The sequence below is a fragment of the Triturus cristatus genome, chromosome 6 (genome assembly GCF_964204655.1).
Source record: "Triturus cristatus chromosome 6, aTriCri1.1, whole genome shotgun sequence".
In the NCBI taxonomy this organism is placed as follows: domain Eukaryota; kingdom Metazoa; phylum Chordata; class Amphibia; order Caudata; family Salamandridae; genus Triturus; species Triturus cristatus.
Window position 1 is genome coordinate 113167679 of NC_140589.1, and position 26942 is coordinate 113194620.

The window sequence follows — 26942 nt, forward strand, 5'->3', positions numbered from 1 at the left end:
TGAAATGTACAGCTAACTATAACTTGTGTGAAACCTATGGTTTTTTCAGTGAATTTGCAAGGTTTTTTAAATGCTAATTCCTCACTATAACGTGTGTGAAACCTATGGTTTTTTCAGTGAATTTGCAAGGTTTTTTAAATGCTAATTCCTAACTATAATGTGTGTTAAACCTATGGATTTTTTATTTAATTTTGCACGGTTTTGCTTATTTATTTATTTTTTTTGCATTTTTTTCCGTGCGCGTACGGTAAGCTGACGTTACGCGTACGTCACGTACGTATCACGTAAGCGCATCGTCCTTATGACGTACGGTGCGTTTTCGTAATACGTACGCGTACACGCATGCGCGTTGCGCGGAACCAACGTCGCGCTTACGCGGGTGCGTGTAATGCGCATGCGCGAGTGCCGTCATACGTAAGCGCTCCGTAAGCGTTACGTTTGCGCATGCGCACTTTTTTACGAGCGCGTACCGTAAGCTTACGGAGCGCGCACGGTATGTCATGTGACCCACAAGGAACACTTTTCATTGGTTTATACTACTTTCAGTTCCAGAAACTTCAAACACCACACCCATTCCCCTCATTACTGCTTGAGATCCCTTAGGAGAAGGAGCTGGATTGACATTGGGATACAATAGCAGAACAGCAGAGCTCTTCTGAGAGTGAGGCCAGCAGCACCACCATGATCCAGAGAAGGAGGAAACAAAAGACTTCTTTTGTATGGGAGTATTTTACTTTTCCAGAGGGGGAGAAAAAGGTGAATGCTCAATTGGTCACTTGCACACTTTGTGGCCGTGTTTTATCTAGAGGAAATCCAAGGAATAAATATTCCTTTGGAAATCACTCTATGAAAAGACACCTGCAGGATAGACATCCCAGGACCTTTGCTCGACATACTGGAGAAAACTCTTCAGTAAGTCACCAGAGCCCAACCTCAGATGCTCAGCCGAGTACATCATCGGCAGCTCAGCTGAGCCCTTCCTCTGAGGTGGGAGCATCACCTTCTTCTTTTCCTGTGGACATTAACCCTCGATTTGGGAGGGTTGAAATGAGGTGTACAAGATGTGGTGGTCTTATTGTTTATGGGGAGATCAGTCTTCCCCTTATTAACAATAAGATAGACCAGCATGTTTGTAGACGCTTATAATATTCCCATTCTTTCTTTCCTCTATCCCTGTATTAACCCAACGGCTCTTATAAGAGCCAACCTTACCTCACAATTTTTTTTATTTTTTTTTAAGCTTTCCTTTTTGCAAATTTTTTTTTGCCGTGCGCGCACGGTACGCGTAATTCCGCGAATTTCGCGGAATTTCGCAGTTTGCACCGAGCGCGTACGCTACGCGCATTCGGCGATTTTTCGAAAAAAAAAAAAAATTCATTTTTGCCCTTGAGGGTCCTTCTGGGACCCCCTGACCAAGGCTAGGGGGTCAGGAACTGTCGAGCCTGCCCCCTTTTCACATTATCCACCTTTTTTATTCACCCCCCTGACAGTGCGAGTGACAAAATGGCGGCCGACACTTCCTCCTTTCTTCCGATTCGAATGTTTACTAAGATCTAACAGCCAATCAGATGTGAGCTCGCGCACGCCACCGTACGCGCACCGTACGCGCACCGTAAGCTGCCACAGATATATATATTGATTTAAATGCTATTTTCTCAGAATCTACTGAACAGATTTACACCAAACCTACAAAAGGCACTTCCTTGACCTGGGGACTACCTCTCTGCCAAATTTCATTAAATTCTGTTCAGCCGTTCGGGCTGTAGCTCTGTCTAAAGGTCCTATGGAAAAATGCATGGGAAAAATGCGTTTTGGGACCCCCCTTTTATCTCAGCCCCCGCTTGACAAATCCCCCCGAGACTTTCAGGGTAGGAGCGGAGCGTAGCGCCCCACCTATTTTGAAAAATTCGCGAGGATTCGACGACCGGCGCCAAAGTTATTCAAAATAGAATGTTGCGGATTTCCTATGGAAACGTGGTCCTAACTATAACTACCTACTGGCGACCGCCAGTAGGTAATATATATATATATATATATATATATATATCATGTAATGCCCTAGGTTGGGGGACGGCGCTCTTTAGTCGGAGAGGTGCGTAGTATAACCGGTAGGACAACCGGTATAAACAAGACGCAAGAGACCTCTGAGCCCAGAGGTCAGGAGTACACGCACTCAAACGGAATCCAGTGGTTTAGTTTGCAGTTCGTTTTAATCCAAAAACAAAGTTCATCAGCACAGCCAACAACAACACTGGCCCAACGCGTTTCGGTTCTCACTCGAACCTTGATCACGGGTTACCTACACAATGGCCAGACATTATTTATTTCAATTATTGCTTCTACTTCCTGTTTTAGTGTTAGCAAAGCATTCTGGTCATTGTAGTGCGTATGTATTTACACATTATGCTGGTGAATTACAAGAAACAAAATTTTCAAAGATTAAATTATGTGACATGGGGAGAGAAGAGAAATGAAATTAGTTTGTCATAATAACAATCCTTTAGTGGACCACTTTTAACAACGCAATTACAAGTAAAGTGATGAGTTAGGTGATCAGGTTTGCACAATCATAGTGTTTAACGTGCATGATGTGTGAAAACCAATATATGATATTTACCCTCTAGTGGGTTTATTCATTTCTCTTCTCTCCCCATGTCACATAATTTAATCTTTGAAAATTTTGTTTCTTGTAATTCACCAGCATAATGTGTAAATACATACGCACTACAATGACCAGAATGCTTTTCTAACACTAAAACAGGAAGTAGAAGCAATAATTGAAATAAATAATGTCTGGCCATTGTGTAGGTAACCCGTGATCAAGGTTCGAGTGAGAACCGAAACGCGTTGGGCCAGTGTTGTTGTTGGCTGTGCTGATGAACTTTGTTTTTGGATTAAAACGAACTGCAAACTAAACCATTGGATTCCGTTTGAGTGCGTGTACTCCTGGGCTCAGAGGTCTCTTGCTTCTTATATATATATATATATATATATATATATATATATATATATGTATATATGTGTGTGTACAAGCAAGTAATAATAAAACACTTGCAAGTAATCCAACTGTCAAATGCAAAGGATAAAACATAAGCAAATAATAATAACACACTTATAAATAATAATGTCAAATGCAAGGAATAGCCACTGCCAAGTGCAAGAAATAAACACTACCACATGCAAGAAAGAAGCACTGGTAAATGAAAGAATCAAATATAAAGAGCATGTATACACAACATGAAAATATATGAAATATATGCACGGAGCAGAGAAACTCATGAAATATATGCATGTAATAAAGGGAATACATCACCGAAAGGGTGTCTTTCAACATTCTGGCCAGTACGACCAGGAAGCCCTTGACGGTCAGGCAGAAGTCTCGATCGGGATCACTGAAGGTACCATGTAACAGTGCGTCCACTCAGCAGACGAGCTTTTGTCTGAGCATCAAGATTTTCCACCCTTAGTACTTTTTATTAACACAGAAGGAGACTTCTAGAAACTCCCCCTCCCTTCATCCATTGCAAAATCAAGGCTTACTGTACCAGTCTCTGTCTAGTCCAATCACCAAAGCTGACCAGGCTCCTGTGCTTGGCCTGAGACAGAGAAGTACATTCCTCTCTCACTCTTTTAAACACACATCCCGCATGTTGTGTTCCAAGAAAGGCTGTTTTGCTCTATGCTGTGAAGAAATGAAAAGATCCTACTCCGAAGCTGCAAGGAGGCACAAAATAAAACCATGCAAGAGCACAAAATGACATTGTACATTCAAAATGGGGTCAACGGTCAAAACACGATCTCACAATGTATAATTGCATGTGGCACTACACTGGAGTGCCAGTGCCAGAAGTGGGATGTAGTGATTATTTCTGCTACTTTCTGATGCCCAAAAAGAACAGTGGTCTTAGGCCTATTTTTGATCTGCTCCCTCTCAACGCCTTCCTCCGGAACGAGACATTCAAGATCCTCAATGGCACAGATCGTGTCTGCCCTCGACCATGTAGAGAGAATGGTGGCATTGGACCTGCAAGAGGCCTATTTTTGTATTCACGTCCTGCCGGTCTATCTGCGCTACATGTGGTGTGTAGTAGGAGAGGAGTATTTTTAGTTCACTTTGCTCCCCTTTGGTGTCACTAGGGCCCCTCAGGTGTTCACGAAAGTGATAGTGGCAGCACATCTTCAGAGGTAAGGGGTGCCAATCTTTCCCTACCTTGATGACTGTCAGTTGAAGGCTAGCTTGGCAGCAGCAGTCATCGGCCACTTGTAGACTACAGCGAGCAACCTGTCATCTCTGGGGTGTGCTGAAGTCACACCTGACTCCTTTTCAGACACTCCCCTTAATCTGAGCCAATCTGGACCCGGTTCGGTTTCACGCCTTTCTTACTGGAAAGTGTCTGGGACATTCAGATTCCCGCTGGTCGAGCATGCCAGGTGGCAAATGCAGGCTCTACAATGGGATCTCAAGTCCCAATGGGCCCAACATCAAGGGGACCACTTAGACTACGTTCAGATTTCAGAGGAGACTGCAAAAGGTCTAGAGTGATGGTTACTGGACTGCGACTGAGACAGTTCTCCCTTCGCCACTCAGAGCAGACAGTGGTGACCGATTAATTACTTATGGGTTGGGGCGGCCATCTGGGAGAAATCGAGTTTAGAGGGCCCTGGTCTCCGGTGGAGTCCTGGTGGTACATCACCCTTCTGGAGCTGAGGACCATCCGCTTGACGTTGAAAATCTTCCTTACGTCCACTTAGGGGCGGCTGGTACAGGTGCCCACGGATTACACCACTGCCATGTAGTACTTCAATAAACAGGGTGGGGTGGGATCATGAACTCTGTGCCAGGAGGCCTTGAACCTCTTGAAGTGGCTGGACCGCCAATGAATTTTCTTGATGGTAATCCACCTGGCAAGATCTTCGAACGTGAGGACGGACAAGCTCTGCCTTCGGTGCCTAGCATATCACAAGTGACAATTCCAACCAGAGGTGGCTGCAAGATGTCTTCAGTTAATGGGGGGGAACTCTGGGCTGATCTATTTGCCTTTCCCTGGGAATGTGCAATAGCGGCGATTCTGCATGTTAGAGTTTCCAAGGTGTCTCTCCCTTAGAGATGCATTCTGCCTCCGGCGGAGCTTGTGCCTCATGTATGCATTTATGCCAATACCGCTCCTGCCCCACCGTTTTCAAGAAGATTAGAACAGACCACTCCCAAGAAATCCTAGTGGCTCTAGGTTTAGCCCAGAGAATATGGTATCCAGAATTTCTGGGCTTGAGCATATGTGTCCTGATCAGGCAGCCCCTCCGGAAGGGCCTGCTGTTGCAGCAGGACCTTTGCAACCTCCACCTTCATGCGTGGAGATTGAGCGGGGACAGCTGATCACCTTATCACTTCCTCCAGAAGTGATTGATAGCATCTTGGCAGCCAACCGTCCCTTAAACTGTATACACCTGTCGTTGAGATAAATTGTGGTTTGGTGTAGCACTCATCAGATTGACCCCCTCCAGGCTAAACTGTCCGGTGTTTTATTTGTTCTGTCTCTTGCAATGCAAGGCTTTGCTTTGGGCACATATAAGAGTTCTCTTTAGGCCCTCTCTGCCTTCTTTCGATTGCTAAATCAGCCCTCTTAGTTTACATCACTGGTTGTGATGCGATATTGAATATGGCTGCAACGTATGTTTCCTTCTTCTCCTTTTGTCATACCCCAATTGGACCTTAATCCAGTCCAGATTAATCTGATATGCCCTCCATTCAAGCCACTCTGTAGCTGTCCATTATGGCGCCTTACTGTGAAGACTGTTTCTCATTGCCTTCACCTCGTCACTGTGTGTGGGTGAGCTTCAGGCACTTTGTGTCAATCCATCTTACAATTCATTTTTCCCCCGACAAATTGATTCTGCGGACATGGACATTCCTCCTGATGAAAGTTGTGATGCCCCTCCACACCAGTCAAACCATCACTCTGCTGGCATTCTATGCGCTGCCTAACCCCTCTAACGAGGAGGAGAGACTTCATTGCTTAGACCAAAAGAGAGCGCTGATCTTTTGCATAGAGCACACCAAAGACCACCGGGTAGGTGATCAGCTCTTTGTGGGGTTTTCTGTGAATAAGACAGGGCAGTGTAGAAGAGAACCATCTCTCGTTTGGTCATGCTCTGCATTAAGATCTGCTACGCATTGACTAAAAAGCAGTCTCTGGAAGGACTGTGTGACCATTCTACCAGAGCCAAAGCTGGTACCACTGCGTAGGTACATGAAGTCCCTGTCCTAGACATTTGCCAGGTGGCTATGTGGGCGTCCCTCTATATGTTCACAAAACATTACTGCCTGGACAGTCAGGTTCCTGGGAGGGGCATTTTGCCCACTCTGGCTGGACATTCTGGTTTGAGTCCATTCTCGTATTCACCTTAAAATAGGTATTACTTTGGTATCTATTCAGAAGGTGAAGAACCTGCGGCTAGAAGTTTCTATCCGAAGAACAAGTTACTTACCTTATGGTAGAGACTCTTTTTAGCTGCAGATTTCTCAACGCCCCTCTGTGATTGACCTTCTGTGATTGGACTCTATACATTAATAAGATCTACATTAATAAGATCCAAGTCGATGAATCTCCACCCTTTCTACCAATTTGTTTTTGGGGCTCTGTGTCTGGAATTGTGACAGTCTCGAAAGCAACTGATGTCCGTGCGCTGGAGTGGCACCTGAATAGGCCCCTCATGTCATTTCCGGATCGTAACAGTTTCAGTGCGAAGCACGTTCCAGCGCACAGAAGTACTGCGTGAAAGTTTCCAAACCCAGTCTAACACTGGGAGAATATTCAAGCGATAAGGAATCTGGAGCTAGTGTCTTTACTTGAAAGACTGTTACCAAAGGTAAGTAATTTGTTTGTCTCTATGTGGCCCCAAGGAACCACAGAGTCCTCCAGTCGAACTTCATTCTGTGCCATCTTTGTCCTTTGAATCCGTTTTGGGTTCAGCAACGGCTTTGGTGCCTGATTTGGCTCTGGCGCCATCCCCTATTCTAGTCCCGCTTTTATCACCGCTGTTATTGACTCATCAACAATGGATAAGGTTAAACGGCCTATTGTACTCGCTCTTGTAAACGCATCTGTTTGTTTCCTTGCTCTTGCCGCTGGGAAGGGCCCAGACTTGACATAATTTATTTGGCTTGGATTCTGAAAACAACTACGATGACTGGCCAATTATGTTCCCCAATATGATGAGGACAACTGGCTTCAGGATGCCAGTCTGCTTAATACTTCGTCTGATACTGTCCTTGTGTCTTGCTACGCAGAAAGTGCCTCTTTCACTGTTACGATGCGAAGGCCATCTAAAGAGTTAGAACTCCAGTTGCCAACCATGGAAGTGAAAACACATGTATTGACCGAACTTTTACAGCCTGGGTGGGCTCTTACTGAGCTTCTGTAACCATTTATCTGAAAGAAACACGTTAGTTAGATTCCTCACCTTAGAATATCCCCAGGCGTCAGGCTGGATCCGGAAAGATTTTTCGTCAGCAATACCCCTTGCGCGTCGCTAGGCGTCGTCTGCGGCTTTGCGTCAGTCGGCGGCGGCGTGCGCCGGAATGACGTCGTTCTTCTTTTTTCCGCGCCAGATAGCGCCACTCCGGGAAGAGCTTACCCCATAGTCATTTTTTGACTATTGTCGACTCTACTCTGGTGCCGGTAGGATGCCTGGGTTTAAAGCCTGTGACTCCTGTCATCGACTGATGTCGGTGACGGATCATCATCGCCGGTGCCTTTACTGTTTGGGGCCCCACCACGATGCGGAATCTTGTATCGACTGTCAGGCCTTGACCTCGAAGGCTAGGCGGGAGCGGTCCCGTAAGCTTCTCGAGCTTTGCCACTCTGCTCCACGCCGTTCAAGGTCCCGGTCCACGAGGAGGTCGAAGGACCGGTCGCGGAGCCACAGCCACCATCACCGCTCGTCGGGCTCGAAGTCTTCGGGTAAGTCGAAGCACTCCAAGAAGTCCAAGAGGCGACACCGCTCTTCCGACTCCCCTCGCCGGTCGCACGACTCGGTCGAGGGTCGGGGTGGTCCCACCCCCGCGGTTCCGTCAGAGCCGCAGGAGCCGCATCCGTCCCCATACTCGCCGGTCCCTGGGACTGACGTGACTCCGGCAGAGATCAGTGCCTTCCTCTCGGCCATGAGGGGCCTGGCTCCGCCGTCGACGCCTGCCGGCACGCCTTCGGGCCCCATGGGCTCGACTGGGTGACCTCGCGAGCCGGCGGCTCCGGCGCCGTCGACGACTTCGGTCCTGACGCCGCAGGTCCCCGAGGGATCCAGGCCTGGATCTCTGCCGGCGCCGGTCGACCTCACGACGCCTCCTCCGCCGGCGCCGACACCGGTTCCACCTCCGGAGCCGTCTCCGGACGACACCGTTCCCCGGTTCAGCCCCGGTGCGGCGCCGTCCGACGCCGCATCGGACGCCGATGGATGAACATTTCATCTACCGTCCGGCTCCGATTATTCCCCCTGTTTATCAGGAATCGGATGACGGGGGCTACTGGGTGGGGTGTGAGGACTCTATGGGCAGGCAAGTCCATTTAGCACAGGACTGGGCAGACAAACTGGGGGATGCCAGTGGTCTGGACACCTCACCGGACACTGGTTTCATCTCTCCTCCGACTGTGGCCTCGGAGGAAGGTGCAGCTTTTTCAGTGGTGCTGCGCAAGGCGGCAGACGCCCTTGGGCTGGAGTTGCCTGCTGTGGCCGTGAGGACTAACCTCCTCACTGAAGTGCTTCAACCGTCAGCAAGCTCCTCGGAGCCTCTGCTGCAGTTCAATGAGGCACTGGTGGACGTTCTGCAGGACACCTGGTCCAAGCCCTCCACAGTACCTCCTGTGGATCGGAACGTGGCACGGCGCCACCGCCCCGCTCCGGGCGACCCCAGTTTTCTGTCCCAACACCCCACGCCCGAGAGCCTGGTTATCCAGGCCTCTACTTCCCAATCCTCCTTCCCGTCCGCTCCTCTTGATCGGGAATCCAAGAGGCTAGAGCATTTCGGAAAGAAGCTGGGCCTGCGGTCTTTGAATACCGCTTGCCTCTTGGACCGTTATTCCCACTCTCTGTGGGATACGGTGGAGGATGTGCTGCCCCTGTGTCCGGAGGAGGCCCGGACACGGCTCGCCCAGGTTCTCGCCGACGGGCGAGATGCAGCACAACATGCTATACGATGTGGACTAGACACTACGGACTCGCTGGGTAGGGCGATGTCAACCACGGTGGTGCTCCGTCCCCACGCCTGGCTGCGGTCCACGTCTTTTTCGGGGGATGTCCAGAGTACCCTCATGGATATGCCCTTTGATGGCACTCGCCTTTTTGGCGAGAAGGCAGATAGTGAGCTGGTGCGCTTCAGGGACTCCTGGGCTACGGCTATGTCCTTGGGCGTCTCGGCCCCGTGACCGCAAACTTCCGCCTTTCGTGGCTAAGGAAGAGGCGCCTCCTCGCGTCCTCCTAGCCACCGGCCGCAGACTCAACCTGCACGCGGTCGCGGACGTGGATTCCGCCGAGGCAGTACTGGGGTACAACGTGCCGGTCAGTCCACATCCACCCCGGCAGCATCCACCTCAAAGCCCTCCTAGTCTGAGCTTTCAGGCCCATTCCACGCCAGTGGCCAGCAGAGTTCGCCATCACCTGCTCCACTGGCGTTCCATCACTTAGGACAGGTGGGTGCTGCAAATCGTCCGAAGGGGCTACTCCCTCCCCTTCGAGACGACCCCACCAGCCATGCCACCGCAGTATCACCGTATGTCGGGCGATCACTTGAATGTTCTGCGGGAGGAAGTTGCGGCCCTCTTGGCCAAATGGGCCGTCGAGCGCGTTCCTGGTCCAGAAGGAGGTCGTGGTTGCTATTCCCACTACTTTCTGGTTCCCAAGAAGGGCAAAGGGGGCCTACGCCCTATCTTGGACCTCAGGAGCGTCAACGCCTTCCTCCGGAAGGAGAGGTTCAAGATGCTCACCTTAGCTCAGGTTCTGGCTGCCCTAGACCATGGAGACTTAATGGTAGCGTTGGACTTGCAGGACGCTTATTTCCACATCCCCGTCCTGCCGGCCCACCGGCGTTATCTGCAATTCACGGTGGGTCAGGAGAATTTTCAGTTCATCGTGCTCCCCTTTGGCCTCACCAGTGCCCCTTGGGTGTTCACGAAAGTGATGGCGGTGGTCGCAACTCATCTGCGCAGATTAGGGGTTCCAGTCTTCCCCTATCTCGACGACTGGCTGTTGAAGGCGGGTTCGCCCCAACAAGTCGTCTCCCACCTCCAGACTACGGCTGACCTCCTGCATTTGCTGAGGTTCTCCGTCAATGTGCCGAAGTCGCATCTGAGTCCCTCCCAGAAGCTCCTCTTCATCAGAGCGGTTCTGGACTCGGCGCAGTTCCGGGCCTATCCTCCGGAACAGCGGGTCCGGGATATTCAGGCTCTGATTCCCATCTTTCAGCCTCTATCACGGGTTTCGGTCAGGTTGGTGCTGCGGCTTCTGGGTCTGATGGCCTCCTGCATCCTATTAGTGCATCACGCCAGGTGGCGAATGCGGGCTCTGCAATGGGACCTGAAGTTTCAGTGGGCCCAGCATCAGGGCAACCTGTCCAACCATGTCTTGATCTCAGAGGGCAATGCGAAGCAGTTGCAGTGGTGGCTTACGATTCACGATTGGGTCAGCGGCAGATCCCTTTCCCTACTCCACCCAGACCACGTAGTGGTGACGGATGCGTCCCTCCTGGGGGGGCCACATGGGGGAGGCGGAGATCAGAGGACTCTGGTCTCCGGCGGAGTCTCGGCTCCATATCAACCTTTTGGAACTGAGAGCGATCCGACTTGCACTGAAGGCATTCCTTCCCGTTGTCCGGGGAAGTGTGGTGCAGGTGTTCACGGACAACACCACCGCCATGTGGTATTGCAACAAACAGGGTGGGGTGGGGTCGTGGACCCTTTGTCAGGAGGCTCTGCGCCTCTGGACATAGCTGGAACATCAGGCCATCACCGTGGTGGTTCAACACCTGGCGGGCTCTCTGAACGCCAGAGCAGACAAACTCAGCCGCCGGTGCATGATGGATCACGAGTGGCGTCTCAACTCGGACGTGGCACAAGGCCTCTTTCGGCAGTGGGGAGAGCCTTGGTTAGATCTATTCGCGACCGAAGAGAACGCGCAATGTCAGCAGTTCTGCGCGTTGGAGTTTCCAAGGCGGCACTCGCTCTGGGACGCTTTTCGTCGTGAGTGGAGTTGCGGTCTGTTGTACGCCTTTCCGCCTATACCACTTCTGCCCAGAGTGCTGAAGAAGGTCAGGCGCGACCAGGCCCAAGTCATCTTGGTAGCTCCGGATTGGGCACGAAGGTACTGGTATCCCGAGCTACTCAGTCAATGGATCCCCCGATACGACTGCCTCTTCAGGAGGACCTTCTGTCGCAGCAGCAGGGGACGGTCCTCCACCCGAACCTGTCCAGTCTCCACCTTCATGCGTGGAGATTGAGCGGCGACAGTTGATGCCATTTGACTTGCCTCCTGAAGTCTGCGATGTGATTCTGGCAGCCAGGCGTCCCTCCACTAAAACGGTATATGCCTGTAGGTGGAACAAATTTGTGGCATGGTGCACAGCAAAGGCTGTGGATCCCCTTTCCGCCCCTCTTTCTGAGGTTCTCCTCTTCTTTCTTTGGCCCAGCAGGGCTCTGCTCTGGGCACTCTTAAAGGTTATCTTTCTGCTATCTCTGCCTTCCTTCGGCTTCCTGATCAGCCTTCTCTTTTCAAGTCCCCTGTTGTTTCTCGGTTCCTTAAAGGCATTACTCAAATGTTTCCTCCTGTCCCTTTCGTAATGCCTCAGTGGGATTTGAATCTTGTTTTGACTTATCTGATGTGCGCTCCCTTTGGGCCACTTCATAATTGTCCTCTTCGTCTCTTGACGCTTAAGACTGCTTTCCTGGTAGCCATCACCCCTGCTAGAAGGGTGAGTGAGCTCCAGGCTCTCTCTTCTAAGCCTCCTTTCCTTTCTATTCATCCGGACAAGGTTGTGCTCCGCACTTGCCCTTCCTTCCTTCCTAAGGTTGTGACTGCCTTTCACATCGGGCAGTCTGTTGCGCTGCCCACCTTATTTCCGCCTCCGCATCCCTCGAAAGAGGAAGAGCGGCTCCACCGTCTGGACCCAAAACGTGCGCTCTCCTTCTATCTGGATTGCACAAAACAGTTCCGGGTGGACAACCAACTCTTCGTTGGCTACGTGGGCGCTAAGAAGGCGCGGGCGGTGCACAAGCGCACCATCTCTCGGTGGGTCGTTTTGTGCATCAAAGCTTGTTACTCCTTAGCTAAAAAGGAACCTCCTGTTGGGTTGAGGGCCCATTCCACTCGGGCCACGGCGGCGACGACGGCCTTGGGTCGGGGAGTCCCCTTGCAGGACATCTGTCAGGCAGAAACGTGGGCCTCGCTGCACACGTTTGCCAAGCATTATTGCCTGGACAGCCAAGTCCGGGGAGATGGCTTCTTTGGCCGTTCTGTTCTCCAGGACTTTCTGGTGTGATCTTGGTTCGCAGACCCACCACCAGGGTTGGTATTGCTGGGGTATCTATTCTAAGGTGAGGAATCTAACTAACGTGTTTCTTTCAGATGAACAAGTTACGTACCTTCGGTAACGATGTATCTGTAAGAAACATTAGTTAGAGTACTCACCGACTCACCCATCCTCCCCATTCTGCGAACCGACATCTAGGGTTAAGTTATCCTTTTCAGGCCCCTAGACTTTTTTGGCACCAGTGTCGGTCTCTTGCATGGCTCTGCGCTCCTGGCGCGGAAAGCTATGTACAAGAACTGAGGTCAGCGTGCGAGGGCGGCGTCTAAGTACTCCGACGTCATTCCGGCGCACGACGACGGACGCGGAGCCGCAGACAACGCCTAGCGATGTGCAAGGGTTATTGGTGACGAAAAATCTTTCCGGATCCAGCCTGACGCCTGGGGATATTCTAAGGTGAGGAATCTAACTAACTAATGTTTCTTACAGATACATCGTTACCGAAGGTAAGTAACTTGTTAATTATGGTGCGTACTGAGACCCTCTTGGGCAGCGGTTCTTAACCTTTTGACTTCTATAGATCTGTACTGACTGATTACTGGATCTGGAGACCTCACCAAGTCATTATTGGGAACCCAGGACATTGGATTATGCAATTTCTATGATTTGCACCTCAAAACAATAGACAAATATACAGAAACAAGTGTACACTAAACAAATGCTCAAATATTGAAATAGTTTGTTTAATTAAGAACCAAATATTAAAAGCTTTTTCACATTTTCAACTTTTCTTCATTTGTATGTACTTTATTAAGTTTTTTAAGACATTCTCAACCCCCCTGAGTAGGCCTCCTGCATCCCCAGGGTCACTGGACCACAAGTTATGAACCACTGCACTTGGGCACCTGGGCTAATTTGTGTTCAGGGCCACCCGTTAATAGACAGGTTGCTCGTCGCCATAGCGCTACATGTGATGATCCTTATTTCATAACACAGCATCCAACTTCAGGAAGTCTGGTGCTACAGGTGTCCACCAGCAGGGTTAATCAAAATGCATTTTCTTCCACTCCTCCCAATCTGGAGTGCAAACAAATGTAGACAATAGGGAAGATAATTTTCCCCTTCAAGAGCCTTGCTTTGAGATATGTAAATGACAACTGTCTCCTCGGCAGATACTCAGGTTTTACCAGCTGTTCCTGATGCTGTTGGGTCATCCCTTTCTTATGCTCTTCAGGATTGTTGTGATGTGGCCAAGTTCACGAGACGCTCAGAACTGGACATGACTGATTGTCTGGTACATGCCATGAGTACCACCCTATCCTTCCCTACGCCATGCCTGGATGAGGTCCACGGTCTTCTCTGGAGTTGTTCAGGCATCTTTAGTGGATGTCATTTGACTGTCTTGCCTTTTTGGTGATAATGTGGATTCAGCCATGGTGTGTTTAAAGTAAAGTAGAGCCACAGTACGTTCTTTAGGCCTTAGGCCTTTCTGTTCCAACTAATCAACTCCACCAACAATTTTGACTTTTCTGTGGCTACAGTAAAGGTGTTCCTGTCTGTCAATGCCCGACTCCTCCGGGTCAACAGGCTTTTCAGCTCTTTTGTGGCAGCAGCTGTAGCTCCCAAAGGCAATGAAGATAGTAGAGACAATGTACGGCTCTGTCCCCCACACCTACTGTGGCCACAATGGAAATGCTTAGTGTGATCTTGCTGTCACACAGCCACCCATTTGGAGGCAAGATCCAATATTTCCTCCACGAGTGGCAAGCCATTATGACATACAAGTGAGTCCTTCAAATTATCCACCAGGGAAATGCCCTTAAATTCCTTTCTACCCTGCCGCACCTTTCATTGCCTTCAGGGCATCTGGCGGAGGACCATCTGTCCATCTTACAGCAGGACATGCATGCCCTTTTTTGGTCTCGCCTAGCGTTGCAGCGTACATGTGCTGCTCGCTCTGCGAGGCTTCTTGTAATCGAGATTTCAGAAGTGGTGATTAAGCCCCGCCCCGTCTTTTAATTGGTTTGCGTCCTTGTGCATGCTAAACGCTGTCTTTCTATTGTAAAGGATGCTTCTTAATCCCTCCTTGTTACCGACCTGTCTCCTTTTGGCCCCGCCAACCCAGACTGGATCTTTTACTTGCGGCGTTAAACTGTCTCCTTCAGTTAGTTGGTAGGCACTTTCTTTTTGTCATTCGTCCACAAAGCACGATGCTGCGGTGCTATTCCCTCTAAATTGTATGTTTTTAAAATTCCTGTAGTGGGCGCGGCGCATGCTAGGGACACCGCGCTAACTTTATTTATTTATATTTTTGCGGCGTCCACTTCAGGGACACCGCGCTCTGATTTTTTAAATATTTTGTTTTTTTACTTTAAAACTGAGCGTGGCGCCGCTTCAGGGACACTGCGCTTGGTTTATTTATATATTTCTTAACTTTGACACTGAGCGCAGCGCCTGCTTGAAGGGCACCGCGCTCAGTGTTAAAGTTAAAAAAAAGAGCGCGGTGTCCTTCAAGCGGCGCCGCGCTCAGTTTTAAACTTAAGCATTTGCAATGCAATCTGACCTATTGCATTGCAAATGCTTGGTTTTCCAACTGTTAAGGGGAAGCACGTGACACTTGAGCGAAAGCTCACCTAAAATACGTTTGTTTTGCTTCTGACACCAAACTTCCTCAGAACAGTAGTGTTCAATAAGACCCTTCAACAACGTAATAGGAAATGGAGACACTGCTGTCGCTCCTGGGACTGGCGTGGAGTCTGACGGCTTGATGCGGGGGGCACTGGGAGATCAGTACTCTGAAAACCAATACCCGGTGGCAAACTGGAAATGTTGCAATCGGTGCGAAACAGGTGAGTTCACCTAAAGTTGAGGACGTGTTGTATTTATTGTCTTTTTTATATCAACTTTTTATGTGGAGCTACTCTGCTGTTTCTGAACTTTATCTGCACTCGTTATTTCGCCAATTCATGGTCCTAGATGTATTGACGTGTGAATGATGGAATGCCGAGAATGGAACTCGCCACGTGTCGATGACTACATTTTGTCAGCACTGCGCATTCAGCTCACTAAGCCATGATGCGATAGCTTGTTTATGAATGCATCACTATTGGCAAATAGCGAAATTGAGACGATATGAGAGATGAGCCACTTTGTCCAAGATCAGACAGTTGGTTTCCTCTGGTCTGATCTTCTTACATCTGGCAGCTCACATTATGTTATGACTTTTCTTTAGTGTGTTGTTGTACGCCTACATTGCCCTCAAAAGCGTATTATTATTATGTGATAACATTAGCATCTATTATACAAGGCGCTAGGAAACGATTGAGTGCGTTTGGAAGAGCTATAGAATGAACTGGTGTCATTGTTATTATTTCCAATGCCTCTCGTCTCTATAGGGCGTCTCAATCTGGATGTGTACCGCTATTGTCACTGCCCTGGGTGTCAGAGTGACCCCTGTCCCCAGGGCACAAGTTCTAAACAAGCATTTGCAATGCAATAGGTCTTAGATTTACGCGAGTTTGAGCTATTGGCATTGTAAATGACAATGCCTTTTATTTGTTTTACAAAATAAAACATGAAAGGTATTGTCATTTACAATGACAATAGCTCAAACTCTCGTAAATGCGAGACCTATTACATTGCAAGTGCTTGTTTTCAAAGTGGCCATATAGCGGGTTCCGGCCTCAGAAGTAAGAATTGAATGTTACTCCTGCTGGTACTCCTACTACTTCCCTGTGCTGGAGAAGTATGGATGCCTTTGTCCTATTTTAGCTTTTTGCCCTCAACGCCTTCCCGCTGAACGACCAATTCAAAATGCTCATGTTAGCCCAGGTCCTGCCTTCTTTGGACCCTGCAGACTTAATGCTGCTGTTTGACCTGCAAGGACGTTTATTATTACACCCCTGTCCTTCCGCCCCACAGGCTTTGCCTGTGGTTCACTGGGGACCAGGAGAATTTTCAGTTTGCAGTACTCCACTTTGGCCTCACCAGTGCCCCTCGGATGTTCACGAAAGAGATAGTGTTGGTTGCTGCACATCGAAGGAGGTTGGGGTACCCACCTTCCACTACCTCAACAACTGACTTTTGAAGGCAGGCTTGACCCAGGCAGTTGTCAACCACCGCCAGTCAATGGCGAACCTTCCAACACTTCTGAGGGGTTGTCTTGCAGATTATTGCTAATAATGTTAAAAATTAATTTTGGTGTACACTCCATTATATCTTTCTCTTACCTCGGTCTTGTCTCTGCCTCTGAGGGCATGGCAAAAAGGACAGTACCTGATGCTTGTGTATAGGTTGGCAACTTGTATGGCCCAATGTCATCTTTAGCAGTACTGGAAGTTTTTCAAATTTAGTCTGGCACCTCATTGCAGTACCTAGATGCTCTGGGAGCTATGCAAAATTTTCTAGTCCAGTCTGACGATTGGGGAAATTCAGATGTTGAGGAATCGGAGTAGAAAAATCTTTGCTGTTGGTAAGTAACGTGTGCTTCACAGGCACCTCTTTTATCAAGTGTGTAATGGGTGCATCTGAAAGAAACACGTTAGTTAGATTCCTCACCTTAGAATATCCCCAGGCGTCAGACTGGATCCGGAAGATTTTTCGTCAGCAATACCCCTTGCGCGTCGCTAGGCGTCGTCTGCGGCTCCGCGTCCGTCGTCGGCGTCGTGCGCCGGGATGACGTCGTCGGAGTACTTAGACGCCGCCCTCGCGCGCTGACGTCAGTTCTTCTTTTTTCCGCGCCAGTAAGCGCAGATCCGGGAGAGCTACCCCTTTTAGTCTTTTTTGACTAAATCTTTTTGATCATTTTTGATCCTTGTCTGTCGACATCTGGTGCCGGTAGGATGCCTGGGTTCAAGGCTTGTGAGGATTGTCATCGACTGATGTCGGTGACCGATCACCACCGCCGGTGCCTCTACTGCTTAGGCCTCGACCACGACGCGGAGTCGTGCAACGACTGTCAGGCCTTGACTTCGAAGGCTAGGCGGGAGCGGTCCCGCAAGCTTCTCGAGCTTCGCCACTCGGCTCCGCGTCGTGCGCGATCCCGGTCCAGGAGGAGGTCCAAGGATCGCTCGCGGAGCCCTAGCCGACGCCACCATCGATCGTCGGGCTCCAAGTCGTCGGGTAAGTCCAAACACTCAAAGAAGTCCAAGAGGCGACATCGCTCTTCGGACTCCCCTCGCCGGTCGCGCGACTCGGCCGAGGGTCCAAGTGGTTCCACCCCCGCGGCTCCGGCGGAGCCGCAGGTGCCGCGTCCGCCCCCATACCTTCCGGTCCCTGGGGCTGACGCGGCGCCGGCGGAGATCAGTGCCTTCCTCTCGGCCATGAGGAGCCTGGCCCCGCCGTCGACGCCCGCTGGCGCGCCTTCGGGCCCCGCGGGCTCGACTGGGCGACCTCGCGTGCCGGCGGCTCCGGCCCCGGCGCCGTCGACGACTCCGGTCTCGACGCCGCAGGTCCCCGCGGGGCCCATGCCTGGGCCCCAGTCGACGCCGGTTGACCTTGTCACTCCTCCACCGGCGCCGACGCCTGAACCACCGACGCCGTCACCGGCGCCGCCGACGCCTGTGACGCCGACGCCCCAGTTTAGCCCTCATCCGGACCCGACGCCGGCGCGGCGTCCGCCGACGCCGCATCCGACGCCGCTAGAGACCTACCATCTCTACAGTCCGGTTCCGATCATTCCTCCTGTTTATCAGGAATCGGAAGAAGGGGGCGACTGGGAGGGGTTCGAGGACCCTCTGGCTGTTCAGTCACAGCTTTCTCAGGACTGGGCAGATGAACTGGGGGAGGCCAGCGGGCTGGACACCTCGCCAGACGCTGGATTCACTTCTCCTCCGACCGTGGCTTCGGAGGAGGGTGCAGCATTTTCTGTGGTGCTGCGCAAGGCGGCTGAGGCCCTTGGGCTCGAGTTGCCTGCCGTGGCTGTGAGGACCAACATCCTCACTGAGGTGCTTCAAACCTCAGCAAGCTCCACTGAGCCTCTGCTGCCGTTTAACGAGGCCCTCACTGACGTTCTGCAGGGCACCTGGTCCAAGCCCTCCACAGTTCCTCCTGTGGATAGGAACGTTGCCAGGCGCCACCGCCCTGCTCCGGGCGACCCCAGCTTCCTGTCCCAACACCCCACCCCCGAGAGTCTGGTTATCCAGGCCTCTACTTCCCAATCCTCCTTCCCGACCGCTCCGCCGGACCGGGATTCCAAGAGACTCGAGCAGTTTGGCAAGAAACTGTTCTCGTCCCTTAGTTTGGGCCTGCGGTCTTTAAATACCGCCTGTCTCTTGGACCGTTATTCCCATTCCCTGTGGGATACGGTGGAGGACGTGCTGCCCCAGTGTCCGGAGGAGGTCCGGACGCGTCTTACCCAGGCTCTGGCCGATGGGAGGGATGCAGCACGGCACGCCATAAGATGTGGGCTTGACACCACGGACTCGCTAGGTCGGGCGATTTCCACCACGGTGGCGCTCCGCCGCCATGCCTGGATGCGGTCCACGTCATTTTCCGGGGATGTCCAGAACACCCTCATGGACATGCCCTTTGATGGCACTCGCCTGTTTGGTGAGAAGGCGGACAGTGCGCTGAACCGCTTTAAGGACTCCCGGGCTACGGCCAAGTCCTTGGGCCTCTCGGCTCCGCGGGCGCACACCTCCGCTTTTCGCCCCTTTCGTGGCCAAGGAAGGGGCGCCTCCTCACGTTCGCAAAGCCACCAGCCGCAGAACCAACCTGCGCGCGGTCGTGGACGTGGCTTCCGCCGTGGCGGAAATGGAGGCCGACGTAGTCAGCCCACATCCACCCCGGCAGCATCCGCCTCAAAGCCTTCCTAGTCCGAGCTTTCAGGCCCATACCACGCCAGTGGGCGGCAGAGTTCGCCATCACCTGCTCCACTGGCGGTCCATAACATCGGACAGGTGGGTGCTGCAAATCGTCCGAAGGGGCTACTCCCTCCCCTTCGAGACGACCCCTCCAGCCATGCCACCGCAGCACCACCGTATCTCGGGGGATCATTTGGATCTTCTCCGCGAGGAAGTTTCGGCTCTCTTGGCCAAGGGGGCCGTCGAGCGCGTTCCGAGTCCAGAAGTAGGTCGTGGTTGTTATTCCCACTACTTTCTGGTTCCCAAGAAGGGCAAGGGGGGCCTGCGCCCTATCTTGGACCTCCGGAACGTCAATGCCTTCCTCCGAAAGGAAAGGTTCAAGATGCTAACGTTGGCTCAGGTTTTAGCTGCCCTAGACCCTGGAGACTGGATGGTAGCGTTGGACTTGCAGGACGCATATTTCCATATCCCCGTCCTGCCGGCCCACCGGCGTTACCTGCGGTTCACGGTGGGCCAAGAGCACTTTCAGTTTACCGTGCTCCCCTTCGGCCTCACCAGTGCCCCTCGGGTGTTCACGAAAGTGATGGCGGTGGTCGCAGCTCATCTGCGCAGATCAGGGGTCCCAGTCTTCCCCTATCTCGACGACTGGTTGTTGAAGGCGGGCTCGCCCCAGGCAGTCGTCTCCCACCTCCAGACTACGGCGGATCTCCTGCATTTGCTGGGGTTTTCCATCAACGTGCCGAAGTCGCACTTGAGTCCCTCTCAGAAGCTCCTCTTCATCGGAGCGGTTCTCGATTCGGCGCAGTTCCGGGTCCATCCACCGGAACAGCGGGTCCGGGATATACAGGCCCTGATTCCCATCTTTCGGCCTCTATCCCGGGTTTCGGTCAGGTTAGTGTTGCGGCTTCTGGGGCTGATGGCCTCCTGCATCCTACTAGTGCATCACGCCAGGCGGCGCATGCGGGCTCTGCAGTGGGACCTGAAGTTTCAGTGGGCCCAGCATCACGGCAACCTGTCCGACCATGTCTTGATCTCGGAGGGTACTGCACAGCAGTTGCAGTGGTGGCTCACGGACCGCGAGTGGGTCAAGGGCAAGAGCCTCTCCCTTCCCCAACCGGAGCATGTCGTAGTGACGGATGCGTCCCTCTTGGGATGGGGTGGCCATATGGGAGAGGCGGAGATCAGAGGCCTCTGGTCTCCGGCGGAGTCTCGCCTCCACATCAACCTGTTGGAGTTGAGAGCGATCCGGCTTGCACTGAAAGCCTTCCTTCCCTCTGTCAGGGGAAGTGTCGTGCAGGTGTTCACGGACAACACCACCGCCATGTGGTACTGCAACAAACAGGGCGGGGTGGGGTCGTGGACCCTTTGTCAGGAGGCTCTGCGCCTCTGGACATGGCTGGAACACCAGGGCGTCACCCTGGTGGTTCAACATCTGGCGGGCTCTCTGAACGCCAGAGCAGACGAACTCAGCCGCCGGTGCATGATGGATCACGAATGGCGTCTGAACTCCGAAGTGGTGCAAGGCCTCTTTCAGCAGTGGGGAGAGCCTTGGTTAGATCTATTCGCCACCGAAGAGAACGCGCAATGTCAGCAGTTCTGCGCGTTGGAATTTCCAAGGCGGCACTCGCTCGGCGACGCTTTTCGTCACGAGTGGAGTTGCGGTCTGTTGTACGCCTTTCCGCCTATACCACTTCTGCCCAGAGTGCTGAAGAAGATCAGGCACGACCGGGCCCAAGTCATCTTGGTGGCTCCGGATTGGGCACGAAGATACTGGTATCCCGAGCTACTCAGTCTGTTGACCGATCCCCCGATACGTCTGCCCCTTCGGGAGGATCTTCTGTCGCAGCAGCAGGGGACGGTCCTCCACCCGAACCTGTCCAGCCTCCACCTCCATGCGTGGAGATTGAGCGGCGGCAGTTGATGCCATTTGACTTGCCTCCTGAAGTCTGTGATATCATTCTGGCAGCCAGGCGTCCCTCCACAAAGTCGGTATACGCCTGCCGGTGGAACAAATTTGTGGCATGGTGCACAGCAAATGCTGTGGATCCCCTTTCCGCCCCTCTTTCTGAGGTTCTCCTCTTCCTTCTTTCTCTGGCCCGGCAGGGCTCTGCCCTGGGCACCCTGAAAGGTTATCTTGCTGCCATCTCCGCCTTCTTGCGGCTTCCTGATCAGCCTTCTCTTTTCAAGTCCCCTGTGGTTACACGCTTTCTCAAAGGCATTACACACACGTTCCCTCCTGTCCCTTTTGTAATGCCTCAGTGGGACTTGAATCTGGTTTTGACATTCCTGATGTGCGCTCCCTTTGAGCCTCTTCACAATTGCCCTCTTCGTCTTCTCACTCTAAAGACTGCTTTTCTGGTAGCCATCACCTCGGCTAGACGGGTGAGTGAGCTCCAGGCTTTATCTTCAAAGCCTCCTTTTCTATCTGTTCATCCGGACAAGGTTGTCCTTCGGCCTCGTCCCTCCTTTCTTCCTAAAGTGGTGACTCCATTTCACCTTGGGCAGTCTGTCACCTTGCCCACCTTCTTTCCGCCTCCGCATCCTTCCAAAGAGGAAGAGAGGCTCCACCGTCTGGACCCAAAACGTGCGCTCTCCTTCTATCTGGACCGCACAAAACAGTTCCGGGTGGACGACCAGCTTTTTGTTGGGTACGTGGGCGCTAAGAAGGGGAAAGCTGTGCACAAACGAACCATCTCTCGGTGGGTCGTTTTGTGTATCAAAATCTGCTATTCCTTGGCTAAAAAGGACCCTCCTGTTGGGCTGCGCGCCCATTCTACTCGGGCCACAGCGGCTACTACTGCCTTGGGACGGGGAGTCCCTTTGCAGGACATCTGTCAGGCGGCGACGTGGGCTTCGCTACACACGTTTGCCAGGCATTATTGCCTTGACAGCCAAGTCCGGAGGGATGGCTTCTTTGGCCGTTCTGTCCTCCAGGACTTTCTGGTGTGATCTTGGTTCGCAGACCCACCACCGGGGATGGTATTGCTTGGGTATCTATTCTAAGGTGAGGAATCTAACTAACGTGTTTCTTTCAGATGAACAAGTTACTAACCTTCGGTAACGATGTATCTGTAAGAAACATTAGTTAGTTAGATTCCTCACCGACCCTCCCATCCTCCCCGTTCTGCGAACTGACATCTAGGGTTAAGGTTGTCCTTCAGGCCCCTAGATTTTATTTTGGCACCAGTGTCGGTCTTTGCATGGCTCTGCGTTCCTGGCGCGGAAGGCTATGTACAAGAACTGACGTCAGCGCGCGAGGGCGGCGTCTAAGTACTCCGACGACGTCATCCCGGCGCACGACGCCGACGACGGACGCGGAGCCGCAGACGACGCCTAGCGACGCGCAAGGGGTATTGCTGACGAAAAATCTTCCGGATCCAGTCTGACGCCTGGGGATATTCTAAGGTGAGGAATCTAACTAACTAATGTTTCTTACAGATACATCGTTACCGAAGGTTAGTAACTTGTTCAAAAGCCACATTGTACTGGATAAAACAAGCTTGTGTAAAGTGGCTGGCAGCATAAAAGATAGAATAGTAGCTGAGTAGATTCTTGTTTTGTTTTTGCAGACTCCTGCTGTGTTACCAGTAAAGCTACAGAGGGTAGTGACAGTACGGTGAAGTCTGATGGTGAGTATTTTATGGGGAAGAGTGTAGGGTATATGGCCTGTTGTAAATGTTTTCAGCTAAATGTATGGTATTGATTTAGCTAGTACAAAAGACTGGTTTTTCCCAATGTGCTGCACAATGTTTATTAAGTAGAGCTGGGCATGCCAAACAAGGCTGGAGCCAAGTTTCTGCTCTGGCTCAGCCCTTGTCAATGAGGACAGACAAGAGCCCTTTACCCTCCCTAAAGAAGTTTTAAAAAGAGAAACCCATTAAAAGCGGAACAGCCGAGTGCATGGTATGTGAAAAGATGTTTTTCTGATGTCTGTGTTTGTCTAAGTGAGCTACAATTTGCATGTTTCTTTACGAAGACCAGTACCCAGAAGGCAGTCTTTGGCTGTTGTTAGTGTCTTTGTTTGGTCAATCAGTGTAAGGGCTGACCCTCTCTCTCTTTACGGTTTGATAAGGCAGAACAAGGGAATTATATTAAAATAAGTCCCCTAACTTCACTTATCCTTAACTTTTAAGGTTTTTTCCAAGGAAGATTGTGAGATCTCTCTGTCTCGTGTGTGTGTATGTGTATATATATGTGTGTGTATATATATATATATATATATATATATATATGTATATATATATATGTATATATATATACACATATATGCACACACTTATGTATACAATGTGTGTGTATATATGTATTGAAATAATCAACTTAATAATAATTGTATTTATTCAACATAGTGTACTTAGGGCATAATATAACTGAACACAAAGCTTTTTCGTTTGGTAAATGGGAGAGAGCAGGAGATATTAATCCAGTGGCTAAATTGCACAATGTGTAAGCAGGACACTTAGGGTCAGATCACTGCCTCCCCAATTGAACCAAATTATACGATCATAGGCAAATCACTTTACTTGAGTGTGCCTCCTTGTGATTCTCAAATCTGAGAGTTTCTTGAAGGAATTCAGTTCAGCGTGTGCACTGTATAAAAAATCTCACTCGTGTGGTTTACTAGAGAAAAACGTTGCTCTTTACATCAGTCATATTAGCCTTGTATGTAGTATACATGACAAACTGGCCGCTCTTTGTTCTCCTGGCACTGGTGTCATGGAATTGAAAGGAAAATGTTTAGTTTTATCATAAGTCAGTTCAGTGATATAATCTAATGTACTAAAGTACTTAAGTACTTTGTATTGATTTTATTGTATAACCAGAGATAGACATAATGCATCTCTATTACATCATCAGTTTGGGCAATCGCAACTGTAAAATAGTGCAGTTCATAGTCATAATACATGAATCCTCCTTCCCTAAGGGCCTATCGTAATTCCCATCAAGATAAACCCATGGAACTCGCACCATCCACCCAATGTCTTGGTGAATTGCTGCAAACATCCTCTTCTCTCAGTAGCCTTACACCACACCATGTTATAGCACCACTCGCGAAAGATGGGTGTCTGTGTCCTTGCCCACCTTCTGTCTCATTTTGCCTCTGTTAGGCTATATTACAAAGCATCTTACTGTATTTTGGCAGTAAATGCCTCTCCAGGTGGTGCAGCATTATCTTTTCTTCAGAGTCTATTGTGACATCTATTACTCCCTATTCCGCTGGTACTCCCTGCAGATGTGTGTCAAATGTTACCGCTTCCAACAGCCCCTGTGATCACGGAGCTGACTGTGCAGCTTAAACTGCGCCAGTCAGAACCATGGCTTGATAGCAAATGGTATCAAAAAATATAGAGGGAGTGCGAGGAAAGAGCTGGGGCAGTCCTCCAAACACAATATACAATACAAAAAATAGGCACCCAGCCGTTTAGGAAAGTCTAACACTTGTCTGGAAGAAAATATGTTTTCTATAAAACCCTCACCCACCAGGGTTACCCCTTGGTGGCATGCTTCATCATTGGGTCCAGCCCATTCCGCTGCGGAGCGGGGCGTGCTGCAACCTGCGAGTTAAGCGGAAGCACTTTTAATGACTATGCAAATGACAGAAAAGATCTAGGAGGGGAGAGTGGGGGAAAGTCTTGTTTTATAAAATACCTGGCTTGTGGGTTATGGTTAAAAAGCAGGGGAGATTATAGGGGTTATGTTCCTAATTTCTAATGGTCAACATGTTTCTAGCCATACCCCTATTGGCTATTCTTCAGGACCTAGGGAATTCACTATTTATTATAATTGTCCACTCCTGGTGTCATATACTGGACAAATACTTACAATGCATGCTAAATAATACGTGTATATACTTATACCACCTGTCTTGTGTTTGCTTATTCTGTTCTGTGAAGATAAATTTGGGAAGAGTTAAACTATCTCAGTATCCGGGCTACTATTGAGCTCCCAGATTTATTTACACCCTGTTCCATCAGTGAACACCTTCAGGGTGAAAAGACCATTTTGTGACTTATTTTAAACAAACATGTGGCTATCCGTGGCACATCTAGTGTAAATCCCAATGGGAACATTGCTGAATAATCGGAAAATCTTTCCAAACATTAGACGGAGAACATAACACACCACATACATTGGTAAAGTTCAGCTATTGCTTCATGGTTCCTCCTGCGGATAGTGAAGTCTGTAGTCACACTCTGTGGGAGAGAGCATATTATGAAATAACAGGAGCACCTGCGTGTTGATTTGTAGATAAATAGTTCATTAGGTGAGAGCCATGTAGGTTCCAAAAAGGGAAAGCCTCTACAGACTTTTCGCTGTTGCTTACTAATGTTAACAAGCATTTGCAATGCAATAGGTCTCGCATTTTCGTGAGTTTGAGCTATTGACATTGCAAATGACAATGCCTTTTATTTTTGTTTCCGTTTTTAAAACATAAATAAAAGGCATTATTATTTACAATGCCAATAGCTTAAACTCGCGTAAAAGCGAGACCTATTGCATTGCAAATGCTTTTTTTTTTTTTATCTATCTATCCGTCATCCCTCTCAGCTAGCCAGACTAGCCATCCAGCAGCCAAATAGCCTAGCCAACTGTGCGGACCACTGCCCAGTCAGCCTTTAGCTGGTCAGCCAGGGAGAGCCTCACCAGACAGGGTCAGCTTAGCCTTTTAACTCCGCCTTTCATCCGAGTGCGTCAATTTAGCCGATCAACCTAGCCGGCCTGCACAGCAATCCAACTTTAGCCAGCCAGCCTACGTAAAAAATCACCGGCCAGTCAGCCAGCTACAACAAGCATTGGCCGTTGGGACCTTATTAGTTTTAGCAATGCAGGATATTATCCTGGGTGCATGTGTTGCCAGGGTCTGCCTCTGAAGCCTCTGGAAAGTTAATGAAGGGTTTAGCGGAAGGGACAAGGGAGCTGCAAAGGAGATAGAGCGACCCGGCTCCACCTCTGCCCACTCCTCCAATGGCCGCGCCGCAGAGCCCGAGAGGCAGCAACAGAGGAGCAGAATAGGTCTGCAGACAAGGCTGGCCCTTAAACCTTTCACACTAACCACAAGTATTTGGCAGGGGAAACACACGTTGAGTGCAAGAAAACATAGCCCTGCTAACTGCACTTGATCTAAAAGAAAATAATCAGATGTTGCACATTGTTGAAAAAGAAAAACATTTCTCTACAAAATGACTAATAGACATCCATACACCATATCATTAAAAATAAATTAAAGGAAATTCGTACTTAAAACAATATGAATTATTCAAGGTCATCAAGGCAAGACTCTGCAGAAGGGAGCTGGCTCTAGCAGACCCCCCCCCCCCCCCCAGGAGACTGGGGCCCACTTTGCCCATGGCTTAAAACGACTCTGCCAGAGACAGACATCTAAAGCCAGGTAGTGCCTGTATAAGGCCAGTCCGCACCCTCAGTGAGATGAAAGCAACTGGTGCCTCCCTCCCTGAAGTACATACCTCCGTAACAACCGTTTGTATAGCGCCCCAATGATTGAATGAATGAAAGGATTTGTAGAGTGCCTGGATACTACGAGTGTGTCCCGGTACTAGGCTGAGCCAGGAGAGAGGGTAGGAGGCATCTAATCCCTCACACAGGCGGCTTTTCAATTGTTTGTGCAG

At 50.4% G+C, this 26942-nt stretch overlaps 1 protein-coding gene across 1 annotated transcript in view; it reads left to right on the forward strand.

Annotated features, from left to right (window-relative positions):
- LOC146816480 (exportin-5-like) overlaps nucleotides 1–26942 on the forward strand; it is a 1728456-nt gene that overhangs the window by 1478284 nt on the left and 223230 nt on the right. Inside the window, exon 27 of the mRNA XM_085610324.1 lies at nucleotides 22884–22943. Within this exon, the coding sequence (XP_085466450.1) occupies nucleotides 22884–22943 (60 nt within the window). The remainder of the gene's footprint in view (nucleotides 1–22883; nucleotides 22944–26942) is intronic.